At 42.2% G+C, this 27,893-nt stretch overlaps 1 protein-coding gene across 1 annotated transcript in view; it reads left to right on the plus strand.

The window, feature by feature from the left end:
* The window catches only part of LOC136391462 (contactin-associated protein-like 3), a 120,257-nt gene that overhangs the window by 84,258 nt on the left and 8,106 nt on the right, over positions 1-27,893 (plus strand). Inside the window, 10 exon segments of the mRNA XM_066363148.1 lie at positions 8,448-8,666; positions 11,088-11,327; positions 11,886-12,116; positions 13,267-13,400; positions 14,100-14,187; positions 16,026-16,043; positions 18,959-18,972; positions 19,130-19,337; positions 19,503-19,560; positions 24,565-24,722. Of these exon segments, the coding sequence (XP_066219245.1) occupies positions 8,448-8,666; positions 11,088-11,327; positions 11,886-12,116; positions 13,267-13,400; positions 14,100-14,187; positions 16,026-16,043; positions 18,959-18,972; positions 19,130-19,337; positions 19,503-19,560; positions 24,565-24,722 (1,368 nt within the window).

Consider the following 27,893-nt stretch of genomic DNA (forward strand, 5'->3'; position numbering starts at 1 on the left):
CAAGAACAAGGAATATTCTTCCATCTCATTATATCTTTTTTTGATTTCCCTTAACAATGGTTTATAGTTCTCGTTATATAAGTCCTTTACATTCTTTGTTATGTTTATTCCTAAGTATTTTATTTTTTTGTTGTTGTTGCAATTGTGAAGGGATTATTCTTTTGAGTTCGTTCTCAAATGTTTCATTGTTGGCATATAGAAAGGCTATTGACTTCTGTATGTTAATTTTGTATCCTGCGACCTTACTGTATTGGCTTATTGTTTCTAGTAGTCTTTTTGTGGATTCTTTGGGATTTTCGATGTATAGGATCATATCATCTGCAAAAAGTGATACCTTTACTTCTTCTTTTCCGATATGGATGCCTTTTATTTCTTTGTCTTGTCTGATTGCTCTGGCTAGAACCTCTAGTACCACATAAAATAAGAGTGGAGAGAGTGAACAACCCTGTCTTGTTCCTGATTTAAGGGGGAAAGCCTTCAGGTTAGTGCCATTTAATATGATGTTAGCTGATGGTTTATCATATATGGCTTTTATCATGTTGAGATATTTTCCTTCTATACCCATTTTGTTGAGAGTCTTAAACATAAAATTGTGTTGTATTTTATCAAAAACCTTTTCTGCATCTATTGATAAGATCATCTGGTTTTTGTTCTTTGTTTTGTTGATATGGTGTATTACGTTAACCGTTTTACGTATATTGAACCATCCTTGAGATTCTGGGATGAATCCCCCTTGATCATGATGTATTATTTTTTTAATATGTTGCTGTATTCAATTTGCTAGTATTTTGTTTAGTATTTTAGCATCTGTATTCATTAGAGATATTGGTCTGTAGTTTTCTTTTTTTGTGCCATCCTTGCCTGGTTTTGGTATAAGGGTTATGTTTGCCTCATAAAATGTGTTTGGAAGTACTGCTTCTTCTTCAATTTTTTGGAAGACTTTCAGTAGAATAGGAACCAAGTCTTCTTTGAAGGTTTGATAAAATTCGCTGGTATAGCCGTCTGGGCCTGGACTTTTATTTTTGGGGAGGTTTTTAATGTTTTTTTCTATTTCTTTTCTACTAATAGGTCTGTTTAGGCTTTCTGCTTCTTCTTGACTCAGTCTAGGAAGGTTGTATTGTTCTAGGAATTTATCCATTTCTTCTAGGTTGTTGAATTTAGTGGCATAAAGTTTTTCATAGTATTCTACAATAATTCTTTGTATATCTACGGTGTCCGTGGTGATTTCTTCTCTTTCATTTTGGATTTTGTTTATATGAGTTCTTTCTCTTTTTTCCTTGGTAAGTCTTGCCAAGGGTTTGTCAATTTTGTTGATCTTTTCAAAGAACCAAATCCTTGTTCTATTAATTTTTTCTATAGTTTTTCTGTTCTCTATTTCATTTATTTCTGCTCTGATTTTTATTATCTCCTTTCTTCAGCTGGGTTTGGGTTTTCTTCGTTCTTCTTTTTCTAGTTCCTTAAGGTGTGAAGTTAAGTGGTTCACTTGGGCTCTCTCTTGTTTGTTCATATAGGCCTGAAGTGATATGAACTTCCCCCTTATCACTGCTTTTGCTGCATCCCAGAGATTCTGATATGTCGTATTGTCATTTTCATTAGTCTGTATATATATTTTGATCCCTGCACTTATTTCTTCTTTGACCCATTCATTTTTTAAAAAGTATGTTGTTTAGTTTCCACATTTTTGTGGGATTTTTTTCCTCCTTTTTGCAGTTGAATTCTAGTTTCAAGGCTTTAGAATCATAAAATATGCTTGGTACAACTTCAATTTTTCTGAATTTGTTGATGTTGTTTTTGTGGCCCAACATATGGTCAATTCTTAAGAATGATCCATGTACACTGGAGAAAAAGTATATTCAGTCACTTTGGGATGAAATGTCTTGTGGATGTATGTCTATCATATCTAGGTGCTCTAGTGTTTTGTTTAAGGCCACTATATCTTTGTTGATTCTCTGTTTGGATGACCGATCTAGAGCCGTCAGTGGTGTATTGAGATCTCCAACTATGATTGTATTTTTGTCAGTTTTTGTTTTAAGGTCAATAAGTAGCTGTCTTATATATTTTGGTGCTCCTAGGTTTGGTGCATATATATTAAGAATTGTTATGTCTTCTTGATTCAGTGTCCCCTTAGCCATTATGAAATGGCCATTTTTGACTCTGAGTACTTTTGCTGTCTTATAGTCAGCATTATCAGATATGAGAATTGCTACGCCTGCTTTTTTTTTGGATGTTATTTGCTTGGAGTATTGTTTTCCAGCCTTTCACTTTGAATTTGTTTTTATCCTTGTTACTTAGATGAGTTTCCTGTAGGCAGCATACAGTTGGATTTTCTTTTTTAATACATTCTGCTACTCTGTGCCTTTTTATTGGTGAGTTTTATCCGTTTTTTGTGAGTACTTTTGCACTCCATCGTCCTTTGCTACTATTAATCTCCATCCTCTCCCCCTCTTTCTTTTTGTTGTTGTTACAGTTTAAATTTGGTTTTATTGTGTTCTTCTTGGAGCTTTTACTGTGGCTTTGTTTTTTTTTTTGTTCTTTGTATCTGATTGGAGAGCCGCCTTTTGTGATTCCTGGGTGGAGGTTTTTTGATGATAAATTCCCTCATCTTTTATGTATCTGTGAATGTTTTTATTTCTCCTTCATATATGAAGGATAGCTTTGATGGGTATAGTATTCGTGGCTGAAAGTTCCTCTCTTTCAGGACTTTGAATATTGGGGTCCACTCTCTTCTAGCTTGTAGAGTTTCTGCTGAGAAATCTGATGATAATCTAATGGGCCTTCCTTTATATGTTGTATTCTTCTTTTCCCTGGCTGCCTTGAGAATTTTTTCTTTGCTGTTGGTTTGTGCTAATTTTATTATGATGTGCCTTGGAGTAGGTTTGTTTGGGTTAAAAAAACTTGGAGTTCTGTTTGCTTCTTGAATTTGAGTCTTTAGTTCTTTCCACAGGCTTGGGAAGTTCTCATCTATTATTTGTTTATGTTCTCCATTCCATTTTCTCTCTCTTCTCCCTCTGATATACCTATTATTCTTATATTATTCTTTTTGATGGAGTCAGATAATTTCTGTAGGGCTATTCCTTTTTTTTTTTAATTTTTGAGTCTCTTTCTTCTTCTCTCTGTTGTGCCTCAAGTTGCTTGTCTTCTATTTCACTAATTCTCTCTTCTATCTGGCCTGTTCTATTAGCTAAGGTTGTTACCTCGTTTTTCAGCTCATGAATTGAGCTTTTCGTCTCTGTTTGATTTGTTTTTATATTTTCAATTTCCTTGGAAATATATTCTTTGTGTTCGTTGTCTGAGCTCCCTAAATTGCCTTTCTGTGTTTTCTTGTATATCTCGGAGGATTTTTAGGATTTCTATCTTAAATTCTCTGTCATTTAGCTCCAAGGTTTCCAATATATTAAATTTTTTCTCCATAGATTTTTCCTCATCTAGCTGTGTTACCTCTCTTTCTTTTGTATCCATGATATTCGATTTTCTCTTTCTTAATGGCATCTGAGGGTGCTTTTGTTGATAGTATTAATGAGATTTAATAAAGAATAAATAGTTAAAAATTAAAAATTGAAAAGAGTTGGTTTTTTTAAATTAATAATTAAATAAAAAAAATAAAATAAAATAAAAATTTAAAACAAAGGAAATTATTCCCCCCCCCTCCTTTTTTCCTTTCGTCTCCTCTCCCCTCTTTCTTGAGAAAATCTTGTGGTGAACTGTGAATTATATTGTACTAAATAGAACAAACAATGCCTGTAATAGAGGGCCTGAATTGGGGAGAAGTAATAAAGGGGAAAAAAAATAGGAAAAAAAAGGGGGGGGTATGGACCCACAAAAAGCAAATAAGAAAAAAATTTGGGTCAAGAATAAAATGATTTGCTTTTAGGTGTTGGTTGACTAAGAGTTATGATGAGAGGAATAAGAGGGAAACAGGAAAATGGGGAGACAAATTAAAAAGTTACTATTGTATTTAGTGGAACAAGAACTAGATAAAATGGAGAGCCAGGGATGGGAGCACTGCTAATGTGTTAAAAAGGTGAAGTAAAAAACCCCCAAAATGCCACAAACATAAGTTTGAGTCCCAGATAAGATATTGTTCGTTATTGAGGTTTGAATGATAGGAGATGTAAAGGAGAAAGGAAGAAACTAATATAGAGGGAGAAAAGAAAGAGAGAGAGAGAGAGAGAAAAAGAGGGAACCACTAAAAGAAGAAAAAAGAGGAGAGAGAGAGAGAGTTAAGGGTTTTGGAGTGCAACCTTCATAGAGAGAAAGGAAGAGAAAAGAAAAGATAATGGGAGATGTAACACTTATGGGTAGTGTAGTCCAAGGAGAGGAGAGAGTAAGACCGGCAGAGAGTTAAACGACCAAATTGGAGTTGGAAAAAAATATCAGGAATGAAGATAAGAGAAACAAACGAACAAATATAATAAAATGGGATAGGCTATAAAGTCTGCGTATTATTCTTGATTTTGAGAGGTTATCTTGTTGCTTTTTCTTTTCTCTCCCTCTTCCTGGTCAGTGACTCTGTACCCCGGGTTCTGCTCCTTTTGCATGCTCAGGTGGAGGTTTGCAGTTGATAAGTCTCTATGGCGATGTCATGTATTATGCTTTAGTCTCGTTGGCAGTCGAGGTTCATTAGCATTTATAGGCTGCGCCAGTGAGAGAGTCCGTGTTCCTGGAGCCTTTCTCCTAGTCTTTCCTTCCTCAATTAGTAGCCTGATAATCCAGCTATGGGGTTGCTGCTGCCTCTGCCTGGATAGTAAGAGGCTCAAAGAGCTGGGAACTCCCCACTCTATTCCCACTCAGCACAGGGCTCTGGGTAAGGCTCAGTCAGTCAGAGCTGCTAGCATAATCAGGCGGGGCTTCCGCCCACTCAAAGACCTCTGGCTCTGCCACTCTGTGGGATAACATGGGTGCGCACTGCCGAGGCACTAGGAGGAATCTCTCGCCCACTATCTGCGCGTGCAGACCAGGATATCAGGCCAGCAGTCTCACACTCTGAGTGAACCCCCACCCGCACGGAAAAGTTCCAGCATTGGAATTGGCTTTCGCTCCGTCACCTTGCGCGGCTTTTTCAAGGCACTGGGGCAGCCCGAGATTCCACTTTTGGCCCACACAAAGGCCCCTGACTCTGCTCCTCTGTGGGATAACACGGGCTCCCACTCCTGAGGTGCTGGGAGGAGTCTCTTGCCCACTCTCTGTGCGTGCAGACCAGGATGTCAGGCCGAAAGTCTCACCTTCTTAGTGAAACCCCTCCTGCATGGAAAAGTTCCAGCGTTGGAATTAGTTCTCGCTCCCTCCCCATGTGTGGCTTTCCCAGGGCACTGGGAGATTCCGCCTTTAGCCCACACAAAGGCCTTTGACTCTGCCTCTCTGTGGAATAACACGGGCTCCCACTCTTGAGGTGCTTGGAGGAATCTCTCGCTCACTCTCCGTCAGTGCCGACCAGGATATCAGGCCGGCCGCCTCACCCTCTGAGTGAATCCTCCTCCCACACGGAAAAGTTCCAGCATTGGAATTGGCTCTCACTCCCTCCCTGTGAGCGGCTTTTTCAGGGTGCTGGGGTGGCCCGGAGATTCCGCTTTCGGCCCACACAAAGGCCTCTGACTCTGCTCCTCTGTGGGACAACACAGGCACCCACTCCCGGGGCTTTGAAAGGAATCTCTCACCCACTATCTGCACGCGCCGACCAGGGGATAGGGGAAAATGGCTACCCCACTTGTCTTTCTTTGTCTGGGTTTGGCGCGGGTGTTAGCTTGTATTGCCAGGATTGCCACAGGAACAGTTTTTCCTTGGCTTGGATCTTTGTGCCACAGCCTGGTTCGGCTGTTTGTGCTGTGGCCTGGATCTATTCACCCCCTTTGCCCGCCTTAGTTTCTATAATCTCAGTTCCCAGTGAAAGCCGCCCTGTTTAGGTTAGTGAGGAAGGCGGAGCATTTCTTACTCCCTATTTCCTTCGGGGTTTGATTTTATATTTAGCCAATTTTTCGCTTGACCATAACTTCGGGTGTATTGCGAAACATCTGGAGGCTCCAAGGATAGGTTTTTCTGTTTCTGGTTGAAGATCTTGTTGAGTTTTGGGGGAGATTTATCAGTATCGCTTCCTACCGCGCCATTACTCTGACGTCATCTCCAAGACTATCATTTTAATAGCTCCAAAATTTACGATATTTAGGCAGACAGCTAACAAAAACATGTACCAAATGCTGAAGAAAGGAATAAAAAAGTCTAAGACAACATAGGAAAGATGTCAATTCTCCCCCAAGTTGAATAGATACCTCACCAAAGAGGGTATAAGAATGGCAAATAAGAACATGAAATGCTAAACATCATCAGCTGATAGGGAAGAAAATTAAAAACACCATGGGATACCACTTCACATCAATTTGAACTGCTAAAGTAAAATTTAAAAATACTACCAATACCCGTGCTGGTGACCACAGGAGGCAACTGGATGTCTTGCACATTGTGGGTGGGAGTTTCAAAAGGAACAGCCACTGTGGAAAACTGTTTGGCAGTTTCTTTCTTCTCTCCTTCCTTCCTTCCTTCCTTCCTTCCTTCCTTCCTTCCTTCCTTCCTTCCTTCCTTCCTTCCTTCCTCCCTCCCTCCCTCCCTCCCTCCCCACTCCTCCTCTCTCTCTTTCTTTCTTTCTTTCTTTCTTTCTTTCTTTCTTTCTTTCTTTCTTTCTTTCTTTCTTTCTTTCTTTCTTTCTTTCTTTCTTTCTTTCTTTCTTGATACATGGGCAGACTCCCACATGTGCTCTGAGTGGGATTCACCCAGCAACCCCTGTCTGGGGCTGATTCTCAGAACAACCAAGCTATCCTCAGCACCCAGGGCCAATGCTTGGACCAGCTGAGCTATCCTCAGCATGTTTGGAAGTTTCTTACAAGTTTAAATACATACTTACCATATGATCCAGGAATATTCCTGGATATTTACCTTACAGCAGTCATTTTTAATCCTTTTCATCTCATGGCACACAAATTAATTACTAAAATGCTGTGGCACACCAAAAAATATGTTGTTGTTGTTGTTGTTGTTGTTTGCCAATCTGACAAAAAGTATAGGTATAATTTTGACTCATTCACTCCAGAAGGCTATTGTTGTGTTGGCTGCTTTCGTTTTTTATTAGACAGTCTCAGGGAAAAGGGGTCAGTGCCTCTGACTAAGTCACCAGGTAGTGCATGTGTTAAAAACTCTTGTGGCACACGAGTTAAAATTCACTGCCTTGAGAAAATGAACTTATGTTCACATAAAAACCTTTAGAGAGATATTTGTAGCAGCTTTATTTGTAACTGACCAAATCTGTAAACGACCCCAGTGCTCTTAGATGTGGACAGATAAATGGTGGCACGTCCACAAGATGGACTGCGACAGAGCAGGAAAATGGAAAGGACAGCAACACGCACCACCTGGATGAATCTCAGAGGCTTTATGCGGAGCGCAGGATGCCAGTGGCAGAGGTTACCTACAGCCTGCCTCCACTCATGGGACATTTGGAAGAGGCAAACCTATGCGAATAGAGACTAGACTCTAGATCACAGTTGCCAGAGCCTGAGGTGGGGGGAGGGTGTGACAGTAGGGGAGGAGCCAGAGGGTGAGCTGCGGGTGGTGGAATGGTCCTTTATCCGGATTTTCTGCTGCCTTAACTCTATGTGCAATCAAGACATTAAACCAAACTAGTCAAATAACTGTTAACTAAATTAAAAAATTATTTGACTTAATTGACTAGTCACATTGTTTTCTTTGTTCATTTGTCTGTTTTTTGAGAGAGAAAGAGACAGACAGACAGGAAGGGAGAGAGATAAGAAGCGTCAGCTCGTAGTTGTGGCACCTTAGTTGTTCATTGATTGCTTTCTCATATCAATATGTGCCTTGACCGGGGACTACTGCAGACTGAGTGACTCCTTGCTCACGCCAGCAACCTTGGGCTTCAAGCCAGCAACCTTTGGGCTCAAGCAAGTGACTGTGGCATCATGTCTATGATCCTACGATCAAGCCAGTGACCTCTGGTTTCGAACCTGGGTCCTCAGTGTCCCAGGTCAATGCTCTACCCACTGTGCCACCGCCCAGTCAGGCAGGTCACATTGTTTATTCATGTTTGCGGAGCTCTGTTCCTTAGTATCAATATTTCACATAGTGCTTTGAAATAAAGTCACTTATACAGATGAAGCCAGATAATATGTTAGTGTTCTTTCTGTAAGTATATCTGCTACTCAGGGCTTAGCCAGAGGAATAGTAAACTCTAAGGAAGATTATGTTAAAAACAGCTTTGTGTTTTCTTCTCCGGATACAGCTTTATTTTGCCCTCCTAGACAACTCAGAGTGACATCTGTCTGTATCATTGTCATGGTCTGCTTTCCTAAAGAGCATATTGTCATGGTGCCTTTTTCATGTCTGCTCCAGACTAAAGTTCCTCCCCTTTGAGTTAACTTGAGCAACTCTTACACCTGTATCTCCAGCTCCTGCAGAAGTGACCTTTTCCTACGATGTGGGGAATGGGCCTTGTGAAGTCACGGTGAGGTCTTCCACTCCCTTTAATGACAATCGGTGGCACCACGTGAGGGCGGAGAGAAACGTCAAGGAGGCATGGCTTCAAGTCGATCAGCTCCCTAGCAAGACCCAGCCCGCCCCTGTGGATGGGCACAGCCGCCTGCAGCTCAACAGCCAGCTCTTTGTGGGTGAGTGCCGCTGGTGTACAGCCAAGCTGTCCTGCGAACAGACAAGGACCAAGAGAAAACCATAGCTGTAAAAAGAATAATAATACCAAGTTCAAACAACTGCTACTATTGGCACCATGTACCAAGAGCTCGTTTAGTATTTGAACTGATCGCCAAGCTTGCACTTGATACCATAGATGATTTGTGTTTGTTTCAGTTACTTCTCATCAATACCATTTCTAAAACTATTAGCAATATTTAGTCATTTTCCCATTTCACTCTCAGGGTTAGAAAGCCCGCCATGAAATTTGGACACAATTTTCCAGTGTCCCTCCCTCCAGTGACCACAGGAGGGAAACCGCGTCAGCAGAGGCAGCCCTCTGTGTCTGTGCTCAGCAGGACCCTCAGCCGGAGCCCAGCTCCTCCCAGTCCGGTGCTCCCCCTGCTGCTCTTCTTGCCAATGCCAAGTTCAGAGCAAGGACTGACTCTTCCTTCTTGCCCTCCATGCTTTAAAGATCAAAGCTCTGGGTAGCGGAAGTCTTCCTTTTAATGAACTCGCTTATTTTTTTCTTATTATTTTTCCCAAAAGGATAATTAAGCTTTGCTACATGACTTTTTAGACAACTAACTCTATTCTAATTTGGAAACTAACCAGATTAACAAAGTATCTCTCATTCGATCATTTCTCATGTATCTGAAAGAGAATAAGGACACGGTCCAATTAAAAACTGATATAAATCACAATTTAACTCACAGTCTGCTTTGCCTGAGGATATCTTATAGTGTCCATAAAACTCAACTTCAAACTTGGTAGTTTGTACTGAGCCAAGGATTCGCTTTAAGTCATCAAACAGTGGGTCAAGTTAAACAATTTTATTTTCTGATATATAAGCCTGAGGATGAATTACTGACATTTCTAGGCACAGATTTTGCATGGAAATCTACCTCAAATTGACATTCCCACTAGGATAATGTTTCTAAAGCTTGAGAAACTAGTTGAAAAGTCAGATTGGGGGTAACAATCCCAGGCCCACTGAATCAGACCCCCTGGGGATGAGCTCCAAATCTGTTTTTAGCTTGTCCTCCAGATGACCCTGCCACTGAAGCGCGGTCTCGCTGCCTGCCCTAAGGAAAGCCAGGCTTGTGAGACCAGTGCTGGTGCAAAAGGAAAGAGGGGTGTTCAGGTGCCGCGACCTGGGAGGGTGATGGACTTCACTCTCAGAGACCATCCCACACTCCTGCGCAAGCCCTGGGTTCTTGTAGGATTGGGATGGGAGGGCTTACTTCCTACTTCATCATCTTTTTAGCCTTTGGTGCCACTGGGCCCCTGTCCATTTATCTTTCTAACTTCTGGCACGCTCAGTGTAAGAAACCCCCCCATACTATCTTGGCCCATGGGGGAGACACCCGGCATTCCCTGACTGTCTCTGGTAACAAGTCCTGTGTCTCTGTGTCTGAGGACAGGCTCACACAAGACAGGATAGAAACAGAGAGAGGAATATGTTATTCAGTTACTGTCACACCACCTGACCTAAGAGCTCACAATACGGAGTAAGAACACCCTGGCTTTGGTTTCACCTCTTCTTCCTTCTGTTTCTTTTCTCCGTCCTCAGTTCCTTTCCACAGCTTTATTAGTGAGGGCTCCTCTAAGTAGGGATTCATATTATACATACATACAAATTTGAATTATATGTTATATAGTATTACAGATATGTGCCTGTCTACGGCAGTGAGTTTCAATTATGTAACCCCTATTATACACAACATTTTTTCTAGATCTAAATTTTAAAAAGGATCAATGGCCTTTAGTTTGTTCTTCATAAAGGAATGATTATAAAAACATAAATATAACTGGAAATATTTTTCAAACAAATATTTACCGAGTTCAACTTTAGAAATATTTTGTTTATTTAGTGCCACTTGATGTCTCTTAATATGTGATCCCAACCAATGTTTTCAATATTCTTTTTGTTCATGAAACTTTCAACAGATGATTCTTTTTTGAAAGAGAGAGACAGACAGATAGGAAGGGAGAGTGGTGAGAAGCATCAACTCGTAGTTGTGTCACTTTTTTTTTAGTTGTTCGTTGATTGCTCCTCATATGTGCCTTGACCAGGGGGCTCAAGCTGAGCCAGTGACCCCATGCTCAAGCCAGGAACCGTGGGCTCAACTCAGAGACCTTGACCTTCAATCCAGCGACCTTTGGGCTCAACACAGTGACCATGAGATCATGTCAATGATCCCACACTCAAGCTGGCCACCTTGGGGTTTTGAACCTAGAACCTTAGCATCCAGATTGATGCTCTATACACTGCGCCACCACCTGCCAGCCTCATCAGATAACTGTTTTTAGCACTATCTGTGTGGCCTCTGTTTGGTGTAGAGATGGAATCCCCAATGAGAGACAAGGAAGGCGTTTGCATTTGCTGTGTTTCCGTGTAGGTGGGACGGCCACCAGACAGCATGGCTTCCTGGGGTGCATTCGGGCCCTGCAACTGAACGGGCAGGCCCTGGACCTGGAACAAAGAGCCACGATGACACCAGGAGTGGAGCCAGGGTGTCCAGGACACTGTGGCAGCTACGGACACCTGTGTCACAATGGAGGGAGCTGCAGAGAGAAACGCAGGGGCATTGCTTGCGACTGTGCCTTCTCTGCGTACGATGGGCCCTTCTGCGAGCATGGTGAGTGGGACTGAAGGCAGGGTACAGGGAAAGGACGGGAGACTTGAAGACTATGGAGATCGTGTCTGTAAAGAATGGATGTGGTGAGACTCGGCGGTTAGCTGAAATAGAATTGTTTGTGTCCCAAAGCCCTCTGTCTCACTTGGGAGGTGGGATGGGTGTATTGTTGAGAAGCCTGTGGCCGCCCCATTTAGATCTGGTGTCGGTTCTCTCTAGATCTCTCAGGGGACCACTAGTCCACTGCCTCGAGGAGAGCAGCACCTCTAACTATACACTTATACTAGACGTTTAATTTTATGTAAATCTAAACCAGTAATAAGATACTGATACCCAGTCCTGGGTTGTGGAAATTTGAGGGATTAGTTATTTTCTATCCATACTTTTTCTTAAATCTTAAAATTTGTAAATAAGTAAAAAACACAGCAGAGAATTCTGTTATTTTCTCTCTTTGATATATTTAAGGATTAGAGATATTCTTTTAATATGCACAAAGAAAGACCCTTGCACTTGTATATCACTAATACATTGCTAACATAACGAAAATGAGTATCATCCCAGAGGTCTCTGCGTATTTTGGAAGCGGCTCGTCAGTTCTGTACAGTTTCCAAGAACATTACAACGACACGTTCACTGAGAACTCCAGCTCCTCTGTCCCTTCACTGCACGAGGGTCTAACACTGACCAGAGAAACAGCCACGCTGAGCTTCCGGACCACAGGGACCCCCAGCTTACTGCTCTACGTGAGCTCCTCCCAGGGAGAATACATGTCCGTGACCCTCACCCCCAATGGTGAGTGTCCTCGCTGTACCAACAAGGAGGCTGGTTTTGAAAGTTAGGAGCATAAGGAGGGGCCCTTCCAGGCTAAACTACAAACAAGGCAACACAGGCACACAGGTGCACGCCCTGCCGCTGTCACGTTACTGAAATGGGTTTACTTTTCATTGTAACCCCATTTGATGATTAGATTAAGGTGCCTCTCTCCCACAAATGCATTCAGCGTGCACCTGTGCCTTGCTCTGGTCAGGAGAGCTTTTCTCTCTATGTGAATAAGTTAGTGCTGCAGTTCACTCTGAAATACCTCATTTTGTACGTGGGAAATATTTCCTCCTCCTAAGCAAAGTAAAGAAGTACGCTGAACCATAGAAAAGCCAGTATCCATAGGCATTAGAGGAACAGGCCTGCTCTTTTCTGTCAGTGGTCGAGAAATCAGTCATTTGTGTCATATCTGCACACAAAGAGCAGAATGAGACTCACCCAAACCATGGCCATGGGGGGCTCTCCAAGCCCTTCCCAATCGTGGAGGAAACCCAGGCTTTAAGCACAGTTTATGGAGAGCAGGGGAGAAACTTCTAGAAAAGCCTTCCACAGTCCCTGACGGACAGGTAGTCTGGGAGTTCTGTGGTCAAGGGCACATCAATGAGGGGGAGATTCGGATACTATAGCAAAATCTTTTTTCTCAGTGTCTTGATTATTGCACTAACATTAAGGGGAAATCTGTACAAAAAAAAAATTAATTATGCAAATGTCAGTACACATTAAAATGCATTGAAATGTCACATTAACAAAAGTTATAGAAACTGAATGCTCATGCAATATTGCTTGAGATGTTAGCACTTAATAATATGAATAATTAACTTAGAGCTTAGCTCAGAGTTTCCATATGCCTTAGTTAGACCTTTTTCTTTTGTTAAGGCAATGAAAGGACTTTGAAAACGACCATTGGGTCTTGACTTAAAATAGTGTAGTCAGATCCTGAATTTGGTCCCAGAATAGCACAAAAATAATCACTATCCCAGGAAAAGAGACTATTTGTACACTTGAATAAGTGCTCAATAGGTTTATATCGCTTTAAATAAAAATACAACGTATATTGGAACCAGTTTCAACAGTTTCTATAAGATTTTATTTTATTGAAAAAATGTCATTTTCTCATCTCTAGGAAGTTTGCAGATCAGGTATAAGCTAGACAGACACCAAGAGCCTGATGTTTTCAACTTTGGTGGTAAAAGTCTGGCCGATGGGCAGCTTCACCAGGTGAACATTCACAGAGAAGCAGCAGTGGTCTTTGTAGAGGTAAGGCTGCACATTTAACAAGAGCCACAGGGATCAAAACTGTGGGCTCAGAATGTAAGACCTAAAGCAAAAAGTTGATAATAAATCCTAATAAAAGAGATACACATTCAGCACTGTACTTTCCTAAGTCAAGGTGTTTTGTTCTGTTTAGCAATGTTTGATTCGCAAGAGACTGTCAAGGTTATTATTAATATTTGACAAAATGAGATACCAAGCTGTGCTCATTGGCATTTTACTTGGTAGGGAAATGGCTTTCTAGTGTATCATCGTGGTAATTCCCATGGGATTAAAGAAGAAGAAATGTTACAGAAATTAAAAGCAAGATCTTGCTTAAGGTGGGAATGCATTTTAAAACCATCAGAGTATTGAAACTTCACATTACCACTGGTTTTGAAGAGTAACCTTTATAAACCGATCTGCAGGAAAATAAGTTTTCTGCTCATGTTACAAATTTCCTTTCGAAACAAGGAAAAGCTTGTGGATTGTACCAATAATAGATACTTAAACCATGCAGAAAAATAGACGAGAAGAGATAGGCACTAGCAGAAGCAGAAATAGGGGTACTCTAAAAATTGTTTGTATAATAGTTTTCTCCTTTGTGATAGCAGGAACATGTGATACTTTGATCATTTCTGTTGGTCTTTCTTTGCTTTCCTTCCTCGCCATTTTGATGTTCGCTTCTCATGGAACATCTACTAGGTTAACCGGAGCGCAAGGAGACAAGTCATCCTTTCATCGGGGACAGAATTCAATGCTGTCAAATCCCTCACGTTGGGGACGATTTTAGGTAAGTGGCAAAAAAGAGTGTTACCCCCATGGCGTGAAGGGGATGTGTCCGATTCCAAACACAGGAAACACTTGTCACGCTGAGAGAGGCTCCTTGTCATGCTCATGACTTCCAAGAAGTGACAGTCAAAGTCAAGGCCACTCCCTGGTCGGAGTGCACGAACAGCCATGAGCCAGGTGCTGTCTCCAGGTGAGGGAGGACCATCCTTAAAAAATGCTCCTACCCTGATCCTCCCACTTGGCAGCCGTGTACAATGAAACTTGGCGTTTTTCTAAAAAATCAGAAAAGATGAAATTCAAGAAGACAGCATCAGGGGTCAAGTACAGAAATTATGTAATGATAAAACTAGATTAGCATTATTAAAGATAAGAAGCAATACAGGAAATGGGGCTGTGGCCTGGGCCCTGCTTAGCCTGTGGGTTGAGGGGAGATGTGCTACTGCTCTGAGCTCCTCTTGAGAAGTCAAGGCTCAAATATCTCACAGGCATTCCTTGTGGCCACCACTTATTCTCCATAAAAGCCTCAGACTCTTTTCTAAAAAATTATTTTTATTTATTTATTCATTTTAGAGAAGAGAGAGAGAGAGAGAGAGAGAGAGAGAGAGGGAGAAGGGAAGGAGCAGGAAGCATCAACTTCCATATGTGCCTTCACCAGGCAAGCCCAGGGTTTTGAACTGGCGACCTAAGCATTCCAGGTTGATGCTTGATCCACTGCACCACCACATGTCAGGCTCTTTTTTTTTTTTTTAAACAAGAGATTGAGAGAGAAAGAGAGAGAGAGAGAGAGAGAGAGAGGACGAGACAGGGCCAGACAGACAGGAAGGGAGAGAGATGAGAAGCATCGACTCATAGTTGCGGCACTTTAGTTTTTCATTAATTGCATTCTTTTATGTGCCTTGACTATGGGGCTTCAGCCGAGCTAGGGACCCCTTGCTCAAGCCAGTGATCTTGGGCTCAAGCCAGTGACCTTTGGGCTCAAGCCAGCAACCATGGAGTTGTCAAAGATCTCATGATCTCACACTCAAGCCGGCGACCCCATGCTCAAGCTGGTGAGCCTGCACTCAAGCTGGCGACTTCAGGGTTTCACACCTGGGTCCTCAGCGTCTCAGGTGAATGTTCTATCCATTGCGCCACCATCTGGTCAGGTAAAAGCCTCATATTCTTTATGCTTTTATTTTCCCCCTTGTCACCAGGAATTAAACTGATATAGAAACTTGAAAGGTGTTTCTTTTCTTTGGGATCATATATGAACTCCACATTATATTGATATTTGACTGTTACTTGGTGTCACTCATCTTGCAGCCTGTTTATTACTCCTGCTTGGGGACTTGACACTCATCCAGCTCTGTTCGTTCTAAGCAGCCAGTGAAATCTCTATCACCTTTCCAGCCATCTATACACTGATTTTTTTTCGCCATCTCTTCCACCCTGTACATGGGACATCACCAGTTGGGGCGTGTTAGAGGAGGTACAGAACAGATGTTCAAAGAGAAGCATAGTAACTATTAAAACTCTCTCATCTTTCAAACAGATGATGAGCAATAGAATGAGGCCTTCTTATATATGTATATTTATAACGAGAAAATGTCACAAACCCTAGCACTCTCCCAGGGTGTTCCTGTGAATGGTGAAAACAAACGTGCCCCCTGTGGGTGGCACAGCCTGAGAACTCTGAACTGGCTTAAGATGCATTCAGGAGAGTAGTGGATTCCTTGCTGTGAGGATATCATTTTAGGGTGCCAGAGTGAATAACAGCATCAGGCTGCGGCGGTGGTTGTGCGGTGTCATCGTGCCTTCAAGGTGGAGAAAGAGTGTGGCCCGCACGGCGCACTGACAGAGAGGCAGCTCGTGCTGCAGGTCTGTCCAGGGGCTCACTGTTCTAGTCTCTCCACCACGAGGAGATGGGAGCAGCTAACCCAGAAATAAGAATGAGAACATTTTCCGTGAAGTGTTGAAAGATGTTTACAGGTATCACAGCCCGTGGTAGACGTGAGTGTCCTACTCTCTGACAAACTGTGTGGCTTTGGTGTGTTTCTCAGACATTCCTGGGCATCCACATGATCATCAATATTAACACATTTTAAAGTTCTTGTTAAAACAGTGGCATAGTACACAGAACCACAGAGAACTGGAAAAACAAGTGAAAGAAACTGCTTCCCTGACGTTCACCCATCATGAGAATAACAGTTGTACATTTAGATAGAAAAGAGTCTGAGATTCCTTCAAGTTCACAGACCAAGTTGAGTTTTATAGAGCATAGGACAGGGCCTGTCCTTGGCTATCAACCAAACTGTATTATAATTGTTCTTAACAGTCAAGTGCGAAGACTTCACTTCCATTTTTATCTGTTATTGAACTCTACTCTCTGCCCCAAATGATAGTTTCCTTTTTTTTTCTTAATTTTTAAATTCATTTTAGAGAGGAGAGAGAGAGTGAAAGAGAGAGAAAAGGGGGAGGAGCAGGAAGCATCAACTTTCGTAAGTGCCTTGACCAGATAAGTGCAGGGTTTTGAACCGGTAACCTCAGTGTTCCAGGTGGTCACTTTATCCAATGCACCACCACAGCTCAAACGATAGTTTCTTTTTTTAATTTGAATTTATTGGAGTGACACTGGTTAACAAAATTATAGAGGTTGCAGTTGCACAATTCTACAGCACATTGTCTGTACACTGTATTGTGTGTCCACCAACCCAGCTCAAGTCTCCGTCCATCACCATTTATCCCGCCTATATCCTCCTCCACCTCCACATCTACTCCACCTCCATGCCCACCTCCACCTCCATCCCCACCTCCACCCCCACCTCCACCTCCATCCCCACCTTCACCTCCATCCCCACCTCCATCCCTACCTCCACATCCATCCCCACCTCCACTCCAAGGAGCTGATCGTCTCGATTGTGCAACCCCCATAGCTGCGGAGTGTGTGTAGTCTGTGAGTGGAGTAATGGTTTTCTCTGCCCTCCGGGAGCTGATCTCTCCTTTGCTGCCAGAACAGGTATCTGTGTGCACTCTTATCCCAGCCATGAAGATAGATATGGTCAATGAAACCACACACATGGACACTTAGGTTCCTGACCTCAATGACTCCAACGTCTGACTCTGATGACAGTTGAGGCATGTTCAGAAATGTCTGTGACACAGGTAGAAAGTAACCATCAGGAGTGTGAAATTGACAAAAGTCTATGTTTAAAGACAACTGAGCTTCAAAGTTGTGTGGTTGTTTTGTGGGAGGGGGGTTGTCTATAAAGAAATATGCAAAAGATAATGGAAATGGTATAAGAACTAAACATTATTTGAAAGGGATCATATTAATAAAAAAGTAGAATGTTCCATTTTATAATAAATATTTATTGTCCTACAAGTTAATATATAGAGGACAATAGCATGGAATTGAAGATATTAATGTTTTTATTCAAGAATGTTATATTCAAAAGCATCTATCTCTCTTAGGCCATAAAAATCAACATTGAAATTCAGCAGTGCCTGACTGGTGATGATGGCACAGTGCATAAAGCCTGGGATGCTGAGGTCCCATATTTGAAACCCTGAGGCCACTGGCTTGAGTGTGGGCTCATCTGGCTTGAGCACAGGCTCACCAGCTTGAGTGTGGGGCCACTGGCTTGAAAGTGGAATCATTGATATGATCCCATGGTCACTAGCTTGAACCCAAAGGTCGCTGGCTTGAGCCCCTGGTAAAGGCACATATGAGAAGCAATCAATGAACAAATCAAGTGCCGCAACTATGAGTTGATGCTTCTCATCTCTCTCCCTCCCTGTCTGTCTGTCTCTCTCTCTTGCTAAAAAATAATAATAAATAAATAAATAAAAATTCTGCAATGAGGTTTATAGCCTGAAGCAATTAGTCTAATAAAATTATAAATATTCATTTCATCTGCACCTAGAGGCATGTATCTTGATCTAAGGCTAATAAAACTTATGTTTTGTATAACTTTAAGATGGCTTCTGTTCTAATTCTGCTGCTACTCTCAGACCAGTTGTACAAGACTACAGTTTTATATTCAGATTTGAGAGTAGAAGCTGAGCTTTGTTTCATGAACTTATAATGAAATATAACGAAATCTCTTAGGAGATGGCTCCTCAGAAAGGAGCCATCCGTTTTCCAAAGAGAATTGTCCCAAACTATGGCAAGTTAACCAGTACTTGTTAGCTACCTTGACTCACTTGTTATCCATTTATTAAAAACTTTTTGGTGGTCCCTGATACACACTTATCCTTCACTGGACATTTCAAATGCCTAGCAGGAAAACATATACTGTACCTGCCTTCAAAACACTTGCAATGTAATAAGGAATATAAATAATCAAATGTTTATGACTAATCAATCATTATAAAGTTACTCTAATGTGCTTTGGGAAAATGGTTCAGCATTGTCTTGTAATGAGCCTGTTCTTATTCTTCCCATTCTTCAATGGTCTTACTAATGATAACCAATGAAGCTATGTTCCCAGTTACTATTGCAATAAGATAATTTTAGTATAATCTTACTTCTCTGAGGAATGTGGAGATTAGACCTGCAGTAGCGACGAACCCCAGAGCGCTGCTGTGCCCAAACCCAGGGAACCACCTCCATGACTGGCCAGGATTCCTGTTAACACACTTTAATGATCATTTTAAAAATGAAGCGGCGCGGATTTCACTGGTCTGTCCCCGCGAGTGCAGTCAGGGAGCTGCGGGAGCTGGTGGGCATTTACTCCAGTCCGCAGGGCGTTGACCAAGGCCACAGGTGCGATTGTTGGTCGGTCCTCCCTTAGGGGGAACGCGGAGGGCTTCGGAGGGAGGTTCGGTTCCTGGTTGCGGCGCCGATGCTCTTCGCGCGTCCCCGTCCGTCGTCCCCGAGCCCAAGCGCTGTATCACCCCCCCCCCTCTTGTGCCCACAGGGCCCCCCGGTGCGGACAAAGACACGGATGCGTACACGCTGCGAGCCGGCGCGGCGCGGCTTCTCCGGCTGCCTGTCGGCTGTGCGCTTCGGTCCTGCGACTCCGCTGAAGATGGCCCTGCGCCCCCGCGGCGCCGCCCGAGTCACCGTGAGCGGACACGTGGCCTCGGCCAGCTGCGCCCCGGGGGCGGAACTCTGAGCGCCCGCCCTTGGTCTTCCACCGTCTCCGCCCCCAGGTTTCCAGAACTCCTCCCATAGGTCACTTCCCCTCGTTGAGGTATCCGTGCCCCTCCTTGCTGCGCGTTCCTGTCTGCCGCTGCAAGTGACTGCTTTTCCTTCGGATGTTTGTGAATTTCACAAAAGTCCGCTTTTCACTCGCTTCCGTCCTCTGCCTCTTCCTGCTGTAGATCATTCTGTACCAACAGAGGAGGGAGAGCCCTTCGTCAGTGTGGACCGAAGTGGCTCCGCGGTCATCGGAAATAACAGGGTCGCCAATCACCTGGTTCTCGGAGATGCTGTCACCGTTAGCATAATCCGAAAGTGTCTGCGAGTCCGCGCTGGTGGAGGACTCTCATTGGCTGGTGTTCTTGATGTAATTTGGCACTTCTGGAGATGGTTTAAACACTTTTAAAAGGATAGTTGTCAAACTGTACAATGAGGTTTTTCATATGAAAATAGCCATTATAATATTCACAGGAGACTATCTCTACATCATCTATATCTATCTGTATATCAATATAGATAGATACAGAGATAGATATAGCTAGGATTTTGTCATTTACTTTTAGCTTTGTGATTCAAAATAAACATGGACTTCTCGGCCCATTAGCCCAAAACATTTAAAAATAATATTAAAAATATATTGGGAGAAGCACCTAAACTATGCAAATTGGCATTTTTCTAAACATAAAAATATAAAACTTATTTTTCTTAACATAAAGATACAAAACTATTTCTGCTTTAATCTTAACTTAGAAGACTATATATATGGCCTGACCTGTGGTGGCGCAGTGGATAAAGCGTCGACCTGGAAATGCTGAGGTCGCCGGTTCGAAACCCTGGGCTTGCCTGGTCAAGGCACATATGGGAGTTGATGCTTCCAGCTCCTCCCCCCTTTCTCTCTGTCTGTCTCTCCTCTCTCTCTCTCCCTCTCCTCTCTAAAAAAACCCAAAAAAAACAAAAACAAAAAAAAGACTATATATAATGAGAGAATTGCATCTTTATTATGATTATTATTGAGAGAAGGGGAGGCAGGGAGTCAGAATGACAGACTCTCCCGCATGTGCCCCAACTGGGATCCATCCAGCAAGCCCACTAGGGGGCAATGTTCTGCCCTTTTGGGGCTGCTGCTCTGTTGCTCCAACTCCCATTCGTGGGGGGAGGGGGAGAACAAATTGCTCAAACCATTTGAGCAATGGCTGGCAGGGATGGGGGGCAGTGGAGAGAGAGAAGCGAGAGGGGAAGGGGTGGAGAAGCAGATGGTCACTTCTCCTGTGTTTCCTGACCGGGAATCAAACCCAGGACATCCACACACCAGGCTGACACTCTACAGCTGAGCCAACCCGCCAGGGCTGAGAATTGCATCTTAAATATGTATATATACTCTGAAGCTGAATTTATTCAGGTCTGGTTCAAAAATGGATATTCAGTATACCCTCATCATTCAAATAACATTTTAATTTGTTAATTACATTATTGAAATATAAGTCAGTTGCAAACTCTCCTTGGTGAAGAAGAAGTAAACTGCTCTCCATTCCATTTCTACCCCAAAATAAGGTAATTACTCATAGAGCTGGGTGATGGACTGGGTGCCCACTGTTCAGGGGGCTGCACACCTGCTCATATTGGATCTGTTTATCGCCCACATTCATCTAGTTTTCTCCAGACAATTAGGAAGTGTTCAGACATTTAAAGGGCTGTAATAATGTTAACATTTTAATTCCTTTCTCAACCACTTTATTTTTGTAATGAATGAAGAAGCATATGACCCCAATTTTACAACCCCATCAACAAACAAACAAAAATCTTATTTATAATGCATATCTAAAGAATACTTTTGTGTTAAAATTTAAATTAACTCTTAATCTAAAATCACTCTAATTTATTTTTAGTGAGTAGATTTTGTCGTAATGCAAAAGCTAATTTAAAAAATCATCTTAAATGATGAGTAATATTTCCAAAATAGAAATTCAAGTCCAAAAATTTGTAAATATCATTAGTTGCCCTTTTGTTAGAGAGAAGAAAGATAATAGTAGTCAAATTGATGATAAAAGATGTGGTCTTTGGAACTTTATTGCTTCTGGTTATATGTCAATGGCAAGATGTACAAAGTAATAAGTTGCACCAGTGTTACTCCCCTGAAAAATCCTACTGACTTTTGATTGATGGGATGGTGAACCCGAGTGCTGAAGGTCTCAGGGACATAGCTGTTTGCTGGGTCCTGCATTTGCTTGCACCTGCCTTCAGTCTGGGCAGTAGCTAGTTGCTGCCTATTTTGTCAGCTGCTGAGTATGTTGACTTCCAGTGTATTTCTCTGGGGAGAGTTCTCAGCCCTTTGTCTAACTCAGTGGTAGTCAACCTGGTCCCTACTGCCCACTAGTGGGTGTTCCGGCTTTTTATGGGCAGTGGCAAAGCAACCAAAGTATAAATAAAAAGATTTAACTATAGTAAGTTGTTTTATAAAGATTTATTCTGCCAAACTTAGCGAAAATTCAACATAAAGTACTTGGTAAGTAATTATTATTATATGCTTTAACTTGCTGTAACTCTGCTTTATAAATTTTATAAAGTAAAGTTACTTCCCTACTTTATAAATCACCATTACTGTGGAACTGGTGGGCAGTTAGAAAATTTTACTACTAACAGATATACAAATGTGGGCGGTAGGTATAAAAAGGTTGACTACCCCTGGTCTAACTGATCTCAGAACTGCACCCACTTGTGAAATGTTTGATCTGTTTAGAGGGTGATCCTAATAGAAAGATTTCTCTACGCTCTCCATTTCACATTATTGATTCTCCTCTTTCAAACAAAGGGAAAGTATGGGAAAGGAGAATTAACCTAAATGCTATGCAAACCAGGTGAACCAGAGATCACAGAGGGCTTCTTGCCAAGGGATCCATTGTGTATGTAAACAGGATGGAGAGAGAGACAGATGTGTAGATAGATGGAGAGGCAAGCAGAGATGAGCTTACCAAACACATTTACATGGGAGTTACTCATAGGAAGGTTCTGGGATGCATCAGATTCATTATTCAAATTACCTCAATCTTTTCAGATAGTAGGTGAAGAGAGAAGTTATTCTAGGGTCTACCAAACCTCATAAAACACACTCACACACGTGAAATCCTGGCTGTGTCAGTGTATGCTGACAGTAATTATGAGACCAAGTGCCTGATCTCTGTCATTGAGAGTTATAGGTCCCAGACACTAAAACTGGAAATGATACAGCTCTTTAAAGCAAAATCCTATAATTAAACATAAAAATGATCAAAGCAACTCTATTGTTTGTTCCCAAAGAGATGCAAAATATATTGCAACTAATGATTATTCTACTTATGGATATTTAAGAATATTCACAAACTTATGAATATGCTCCCTCCTCCCAGCTAAGGAGGACTCTGGGTCCCTAACAACACGTGGTCAGGAGTCCCTGTGACCAATGGCAAGCAAGCAAGCTTTGCATTTGTTGGGCTTCATTACACTTACCCATGTCCCAGAGCGTAATGAAGAACCCTATGTTTACAATACCATTTGATTCACATTACTAAACAGTAACATGTGTTTTCTCACAATTGCTAATTGGACCTATTCATTAATGCCTATGCCAATAATCTTAAAAGTATGTTGACTAATGAACACTTCTTTTTACCTATCTGTTTTGGTATAAATTGGACATTCATTCTTCACTAATGATAGTTTAAGTAAACATTTCTAAGCTTAGCTTGACAGTCTCAGCCCTGGTGGTGCTTCAGAATAATGTGGGGGCATTTAAAACAGTGCTGATGTCCGGCCTCCCCCCTCCAAGAGACTGAGTTACTGTCTGCTCTGCAGCCAATATTGGGCACGACTGGCATTTCTAAATTTTTAATACTTAAAGCATGTCCAACAGGAGATGCCAAATCATCTACTTTCAATCTATCTGACTGTCTTTCATTCTATAATATCTTAGTTTACGGATTGCTGCATGGCAAATTACCACCCACTAAGCAGTTTATCTCAACCCACATTTATCATCTCACAGATTGTGTGGGTCAGGAGTTTGGGCACACCTTGGTGGGGTCCTGTGCTCAGTGCCACCTCACAGCCAGCAGGAAGGAAGACCCCAGCAGGGCAGTTGCCACCATCTCCTGTAACAATCATGAAGTTGGATACACATAAACAGGGTCAGCCCATCACCTTTGTTTTGTTTTGTCTTGTTTTATTGGTTAGAAGGAAGTCACAGGCCCTGTTCAGAAGCAACAGAGGGGATTGCACACAGGCCTGGACCCCTGAGGCGGGGACCATGTGAGGCTTCTTTGGCCTCATAAAGAGGCGGCATATACACCACAGCACTGTCGGTTAGCAGTACATCAGTGTCACAATTTAGTCATGTTTTCATTAAAATACTCATACATAAACACTTAATTACTCTATGACTTGGCCACCTACTCTATACTCTTAAAACAATTAACACCTGCTTGCTCGTTGGCATGAAGTTTGGGCGTGACCTAAGAGGCCACACTGTTTTCTGAAGTTAAATGTGACCGCACTAATTGAAGTTCGATTATTATATTTCTAGGATAAAGGCATTAAACTACTATAGCTGAGAGTTGTATGGATTTTGAAGTAAACTTTGTTTTATAATACTTTATAATGCCCTTGGCTTCAAATTTTCTGATGTCGTACAGATGCTCCTCAACTTACAATGAGGTGATGTCCCAATAAACCTATCATTAAGTTAAAAATATCATTAAGTCAAGAAAGCATTTAATACAGTGGTCCCCAACCCCTGGGCTGCGGACCGGTACCGGTCCATGAGCCATTTGGTACCAGTCCGCAGAGAAAGAATAAATAACTTACATTATTTTTGTTATATTTATATATGTCTGAACGATGTTTTATTTTTAAAAAATGACCAGATTCCTTCTGTTACATCCATCTAAAACTCACTCTTGACGCTTGTCTCGGTCACATGATACATTTATCGGTCCCACCCTAAAGGCCGGTCCGTGAAAATATTTTCTGACATTAAACCGGTCCATGGCCCAAAAAAGGTTGGGGACCACTGATTTAATACACCTCCCCTACCAAACATCATAACTGAGCCTAGCTTTCTCTACTGAATGCGTAGCACCGTCTCACCATCGTAAATCCAAAACCCCACGAGCCACTGTAAGTGGGAGAGCACCTGTGTATGACATAAATGATGCTGGGTCGACTCTCGTCAGGCCGACATGTGCAGTTCATATTCTGACTGTGTTCCCTTTCTCTCCCCTCACTAGGTGTGATAGCGGTTGTGATATTTATCTTGCTCTGCACTGCTGCCATAGCAATACGTGTGTATCAACAGAGGTGGCTGTACCAAAAAAGTGAGCCAGATGTTCCAGAACATGGAGACGATGTGGAGGCCACTCTGAACAGTGACCTTGGTGTGCCAAGTACAGTCAATGAAAGCCGCAAAGAGTATTTTTTCTGACCAGCAGCTGTGCTTTTACTTATCCTGTGATGACGTGACTTCCTTGCTGAGCCAGGGGCTCCCCGTGGATGACAGCCCCTCTCGACCACCTGGGACAGGTGGTGGGTGTGCAGCAACCCGCCCCGCCCCCGCTTGCTCACACCTGGTCCGGAAGCCCTCTCTGTTCTCTGTTCTCCATGATCTACTTACGTAGCCCTAACTTGGGTGCACTCATTAATCACCGGTAGGCACTTTCTGACTAGTCTGACCTGGTCCTCTAAAATGGAGATATATTTTGCATAATGCCGTTGGGTTTTAAGTGAGAACAAGGACTCGAACTGTGGCCCAATTCTCTTAAAAATGTGACCCAGAAGTTTATAGAAGTCCAAGTTGTATGGAAACTTACGCTACGCTTCCTTTATCATTTGCCTGCTGACGTTCCTAAGCAGGAGTTGTCTCCAGATGGCCTCAATCTGGGTTTCTAACTGCTGTGAACCAGAGTCCAGTGACCAAAACTGCATTAGACAGCTGGGGGAAAAAGAACTCACTTTTTGGCTGATTGTTTTTATTATTTGTCTCTTTAACTCAGTTTGGATATATTTTAATAAGATCAGGATTGACAGTTGGCTCTAAAATTCTAGTACAGAGTTGAACAGTTGTGGAACAGAAAATTTGCAGGTAACAAAATGTGTAAAGCATTTCAATCTGCTATAATTTGCTTATTATTCTTTGTAATTTGTCATTATATTCTTTGTAGATGATAGTGATCTCACAAAAACACATACGTTTTCTAACTAAATTTGTGCCCAGATATAAACTACACTTAAAACTGCAAATGTTTACTTCATACATTTCAAATTATATATAACCCTAAATTTATTTCCTTGAAATGTGGGGTGATTAGCTCACTTTTCTTTGTGGTCCTGTGATTCTCTTTTCCTGAAGGTTATCCTAACAACCTTTCAATTTCTTAATACTATCTTTCCATTTACTTGGGGAAAAGTCATAGTTTGACCTGAAGCTTTCCCTTCCCCCTAAGTTTTGAATGGAACAAGCAAACTATTCCCTGAATTACCATCTCATCTAGTTACTGTTTGGAATATCACTGGAAAGATGCGTATGCCAAGGGAGAGGCAGGTTGTATGATCTGATCTGAGTCCGTCATTCTGGTCAAGATTTTAGATCTTGGGAGTCTGTTTCTGACAGAGCATCCAAAATTGAGTAGTTCATTTCATAGTAGAGTGTATTTGTGTACTCGGAGAGCAGAGTTCATATTAACTACAGGCATTGTTCCAGTTACTACTTTTGTGACAGTGATCACTACATAATTGTGTGGAGCCACCATTCGCTCCTGTAACCAATTATAATTTAAAAAGTGCTACATTCTCCACATCTGCCTCCATGTGCCTCCAAGGGATTAGATTACTTACTTTGAACCAACAGGACCATTGGAACTATTGGAGGTACCTTCAGCATGGCTATTTCTTTGAATGTTATACCCACTTCTCTGTGTACTTTTTAAAAAATAAGAAAAGATATCTCTGTATTGTCTTTTCTAAAAAAACTTTTTTTTGTTATGGTTTTATATTAGTTTACTATCAGGTATAACAAACTACCACAGATTTAGGGGATTAACCAACACACATTTTTTTTTATCTCATGAGTTCTGTGGTTTAGGAGCAAGCTGGGCACATGGCCACTAGGCTCCTCGAGGCTGCAGTCCAGTATCGGCTGGCTGTGTTTTCATCTGGACACTCAGCTGGGGAGGGACTGGATCCCACTCCCAGGGTCAATGGCAGCACACAGTTCTTTTCTGTTAGGATTCAGGGAAGCTGGCTTCGTCAAGGCCAGCAAAGAAAAGAGAGACTCCAGAGTAAATCAGCTAGCAAGGGGGAATCTTATATAATGTAATGTGACCATGGGGGTGACACCCGATCACTTTGGCCATATCCAGTCAGTTAGAAGCAAGTCATAGATCCTGCACACTCTCAAGGGAAGGACTTCCGTAAGGACTTGAACCAGGAGGCTGAGATCACAGGGGCCACCTTATAGTCCATCTACCACAACACTGCATCTATATTGATGTTTCTTTACATGAATGATGAAGGATATTCAGGATCTCAGCATAGTAATATATGAAGGACTTGCCTTGGTGGATGATATACATGCTTTTGCCCAAAGGTTTGTCCAGATTAGAGAAGGGTTCAAAGCAAAAATGATAGGCTCTGTTAATGCATGGCTGAGTGCATGAAATCACTGCAGTGCCTGACCCCTGGTGGTGCAGTGGATAAAAACATTGACCTGGAATGGTGAGTTCGCTATGGGCTTGCCTGGTCAAAGCACATATAAAAGTTGATGCTTCCTGTTCCTCCCCCCTTCTCTCTCTCTCTCTCTCTCTCTCTCTCTCTCTGTCTCTCCTCTCTCTCTCTCTCTCTCTCTCTCTCTCCCTCTCTCTAAAATAAATAATTTTTTTAAAGGGAGAAAATCTTTAGGCCCTGGCTGGTTTGCTCAGTGGTAGAGTGTCAGACCATTGTGTGGATATCCCGGTTTGATTCCCAGCTAGGGTACACAGAAAAAGTGCCCACCTGCTTCTCCACCTCTCCCCCTCTCATCTCTCTCTCTCTCTCTCTCTCTCTCTCTCTCTCTCTCTCTCCCTCTCTCCCCTTTTACAGCCATGCCTCAACTGGAACAAGTTGGCCCCAGGCACTAAGGATGGCCCCATGGCCTCTGCCTCAGATGCTAAAAAGAGCTCAGTTGCTGAGCAACAGAGCATCACCAAGATGGGTAGGGTATCACACCCTAGAGGGCTTGCTGAGTAGATCCCAGTCACAGTGTGTGTGGGAGTCTATCTCTGCTTCCTCTCCTCTCACTGAATAAAAAAAGAAAGAATGAATGGAAGAAATCACTGCATCTTTAACAAGTGATTATCTTTTGTTCTCAAAGAATGCAGCACTTTGGTAGCTGAAATTGTATAACTATATAGACAGTGAAGTACACAGCCCTTTGTTTTTTTCGAAATAGCATACTTGTACCACACTGCAGTGATGCATCATTTTACTCTGGCTGCTTCTTCATTGATACAATAACTGTTTAATCAACTTGGGAAAATATTTTTAGGAAGTTGAATGAAATTTTCATTATGAAATTGTATTGT

The sequence above is a fragment of the Saccopteryx leptura genome, chromosome 2 (assembly GCF_036850995.1).
Source record: "Saccopteryx leptura isolate mSacLep1 chromosome 2, mSacLep1_pri_phased_curated, whole genome shotgun sequence".
Lineage (NCBI taxonomy): Eukaryota > Metazoa > Chordata > Mammalia > Chiroptera > Emballonuridae > Saccopteryx > Saccopteryx leptura.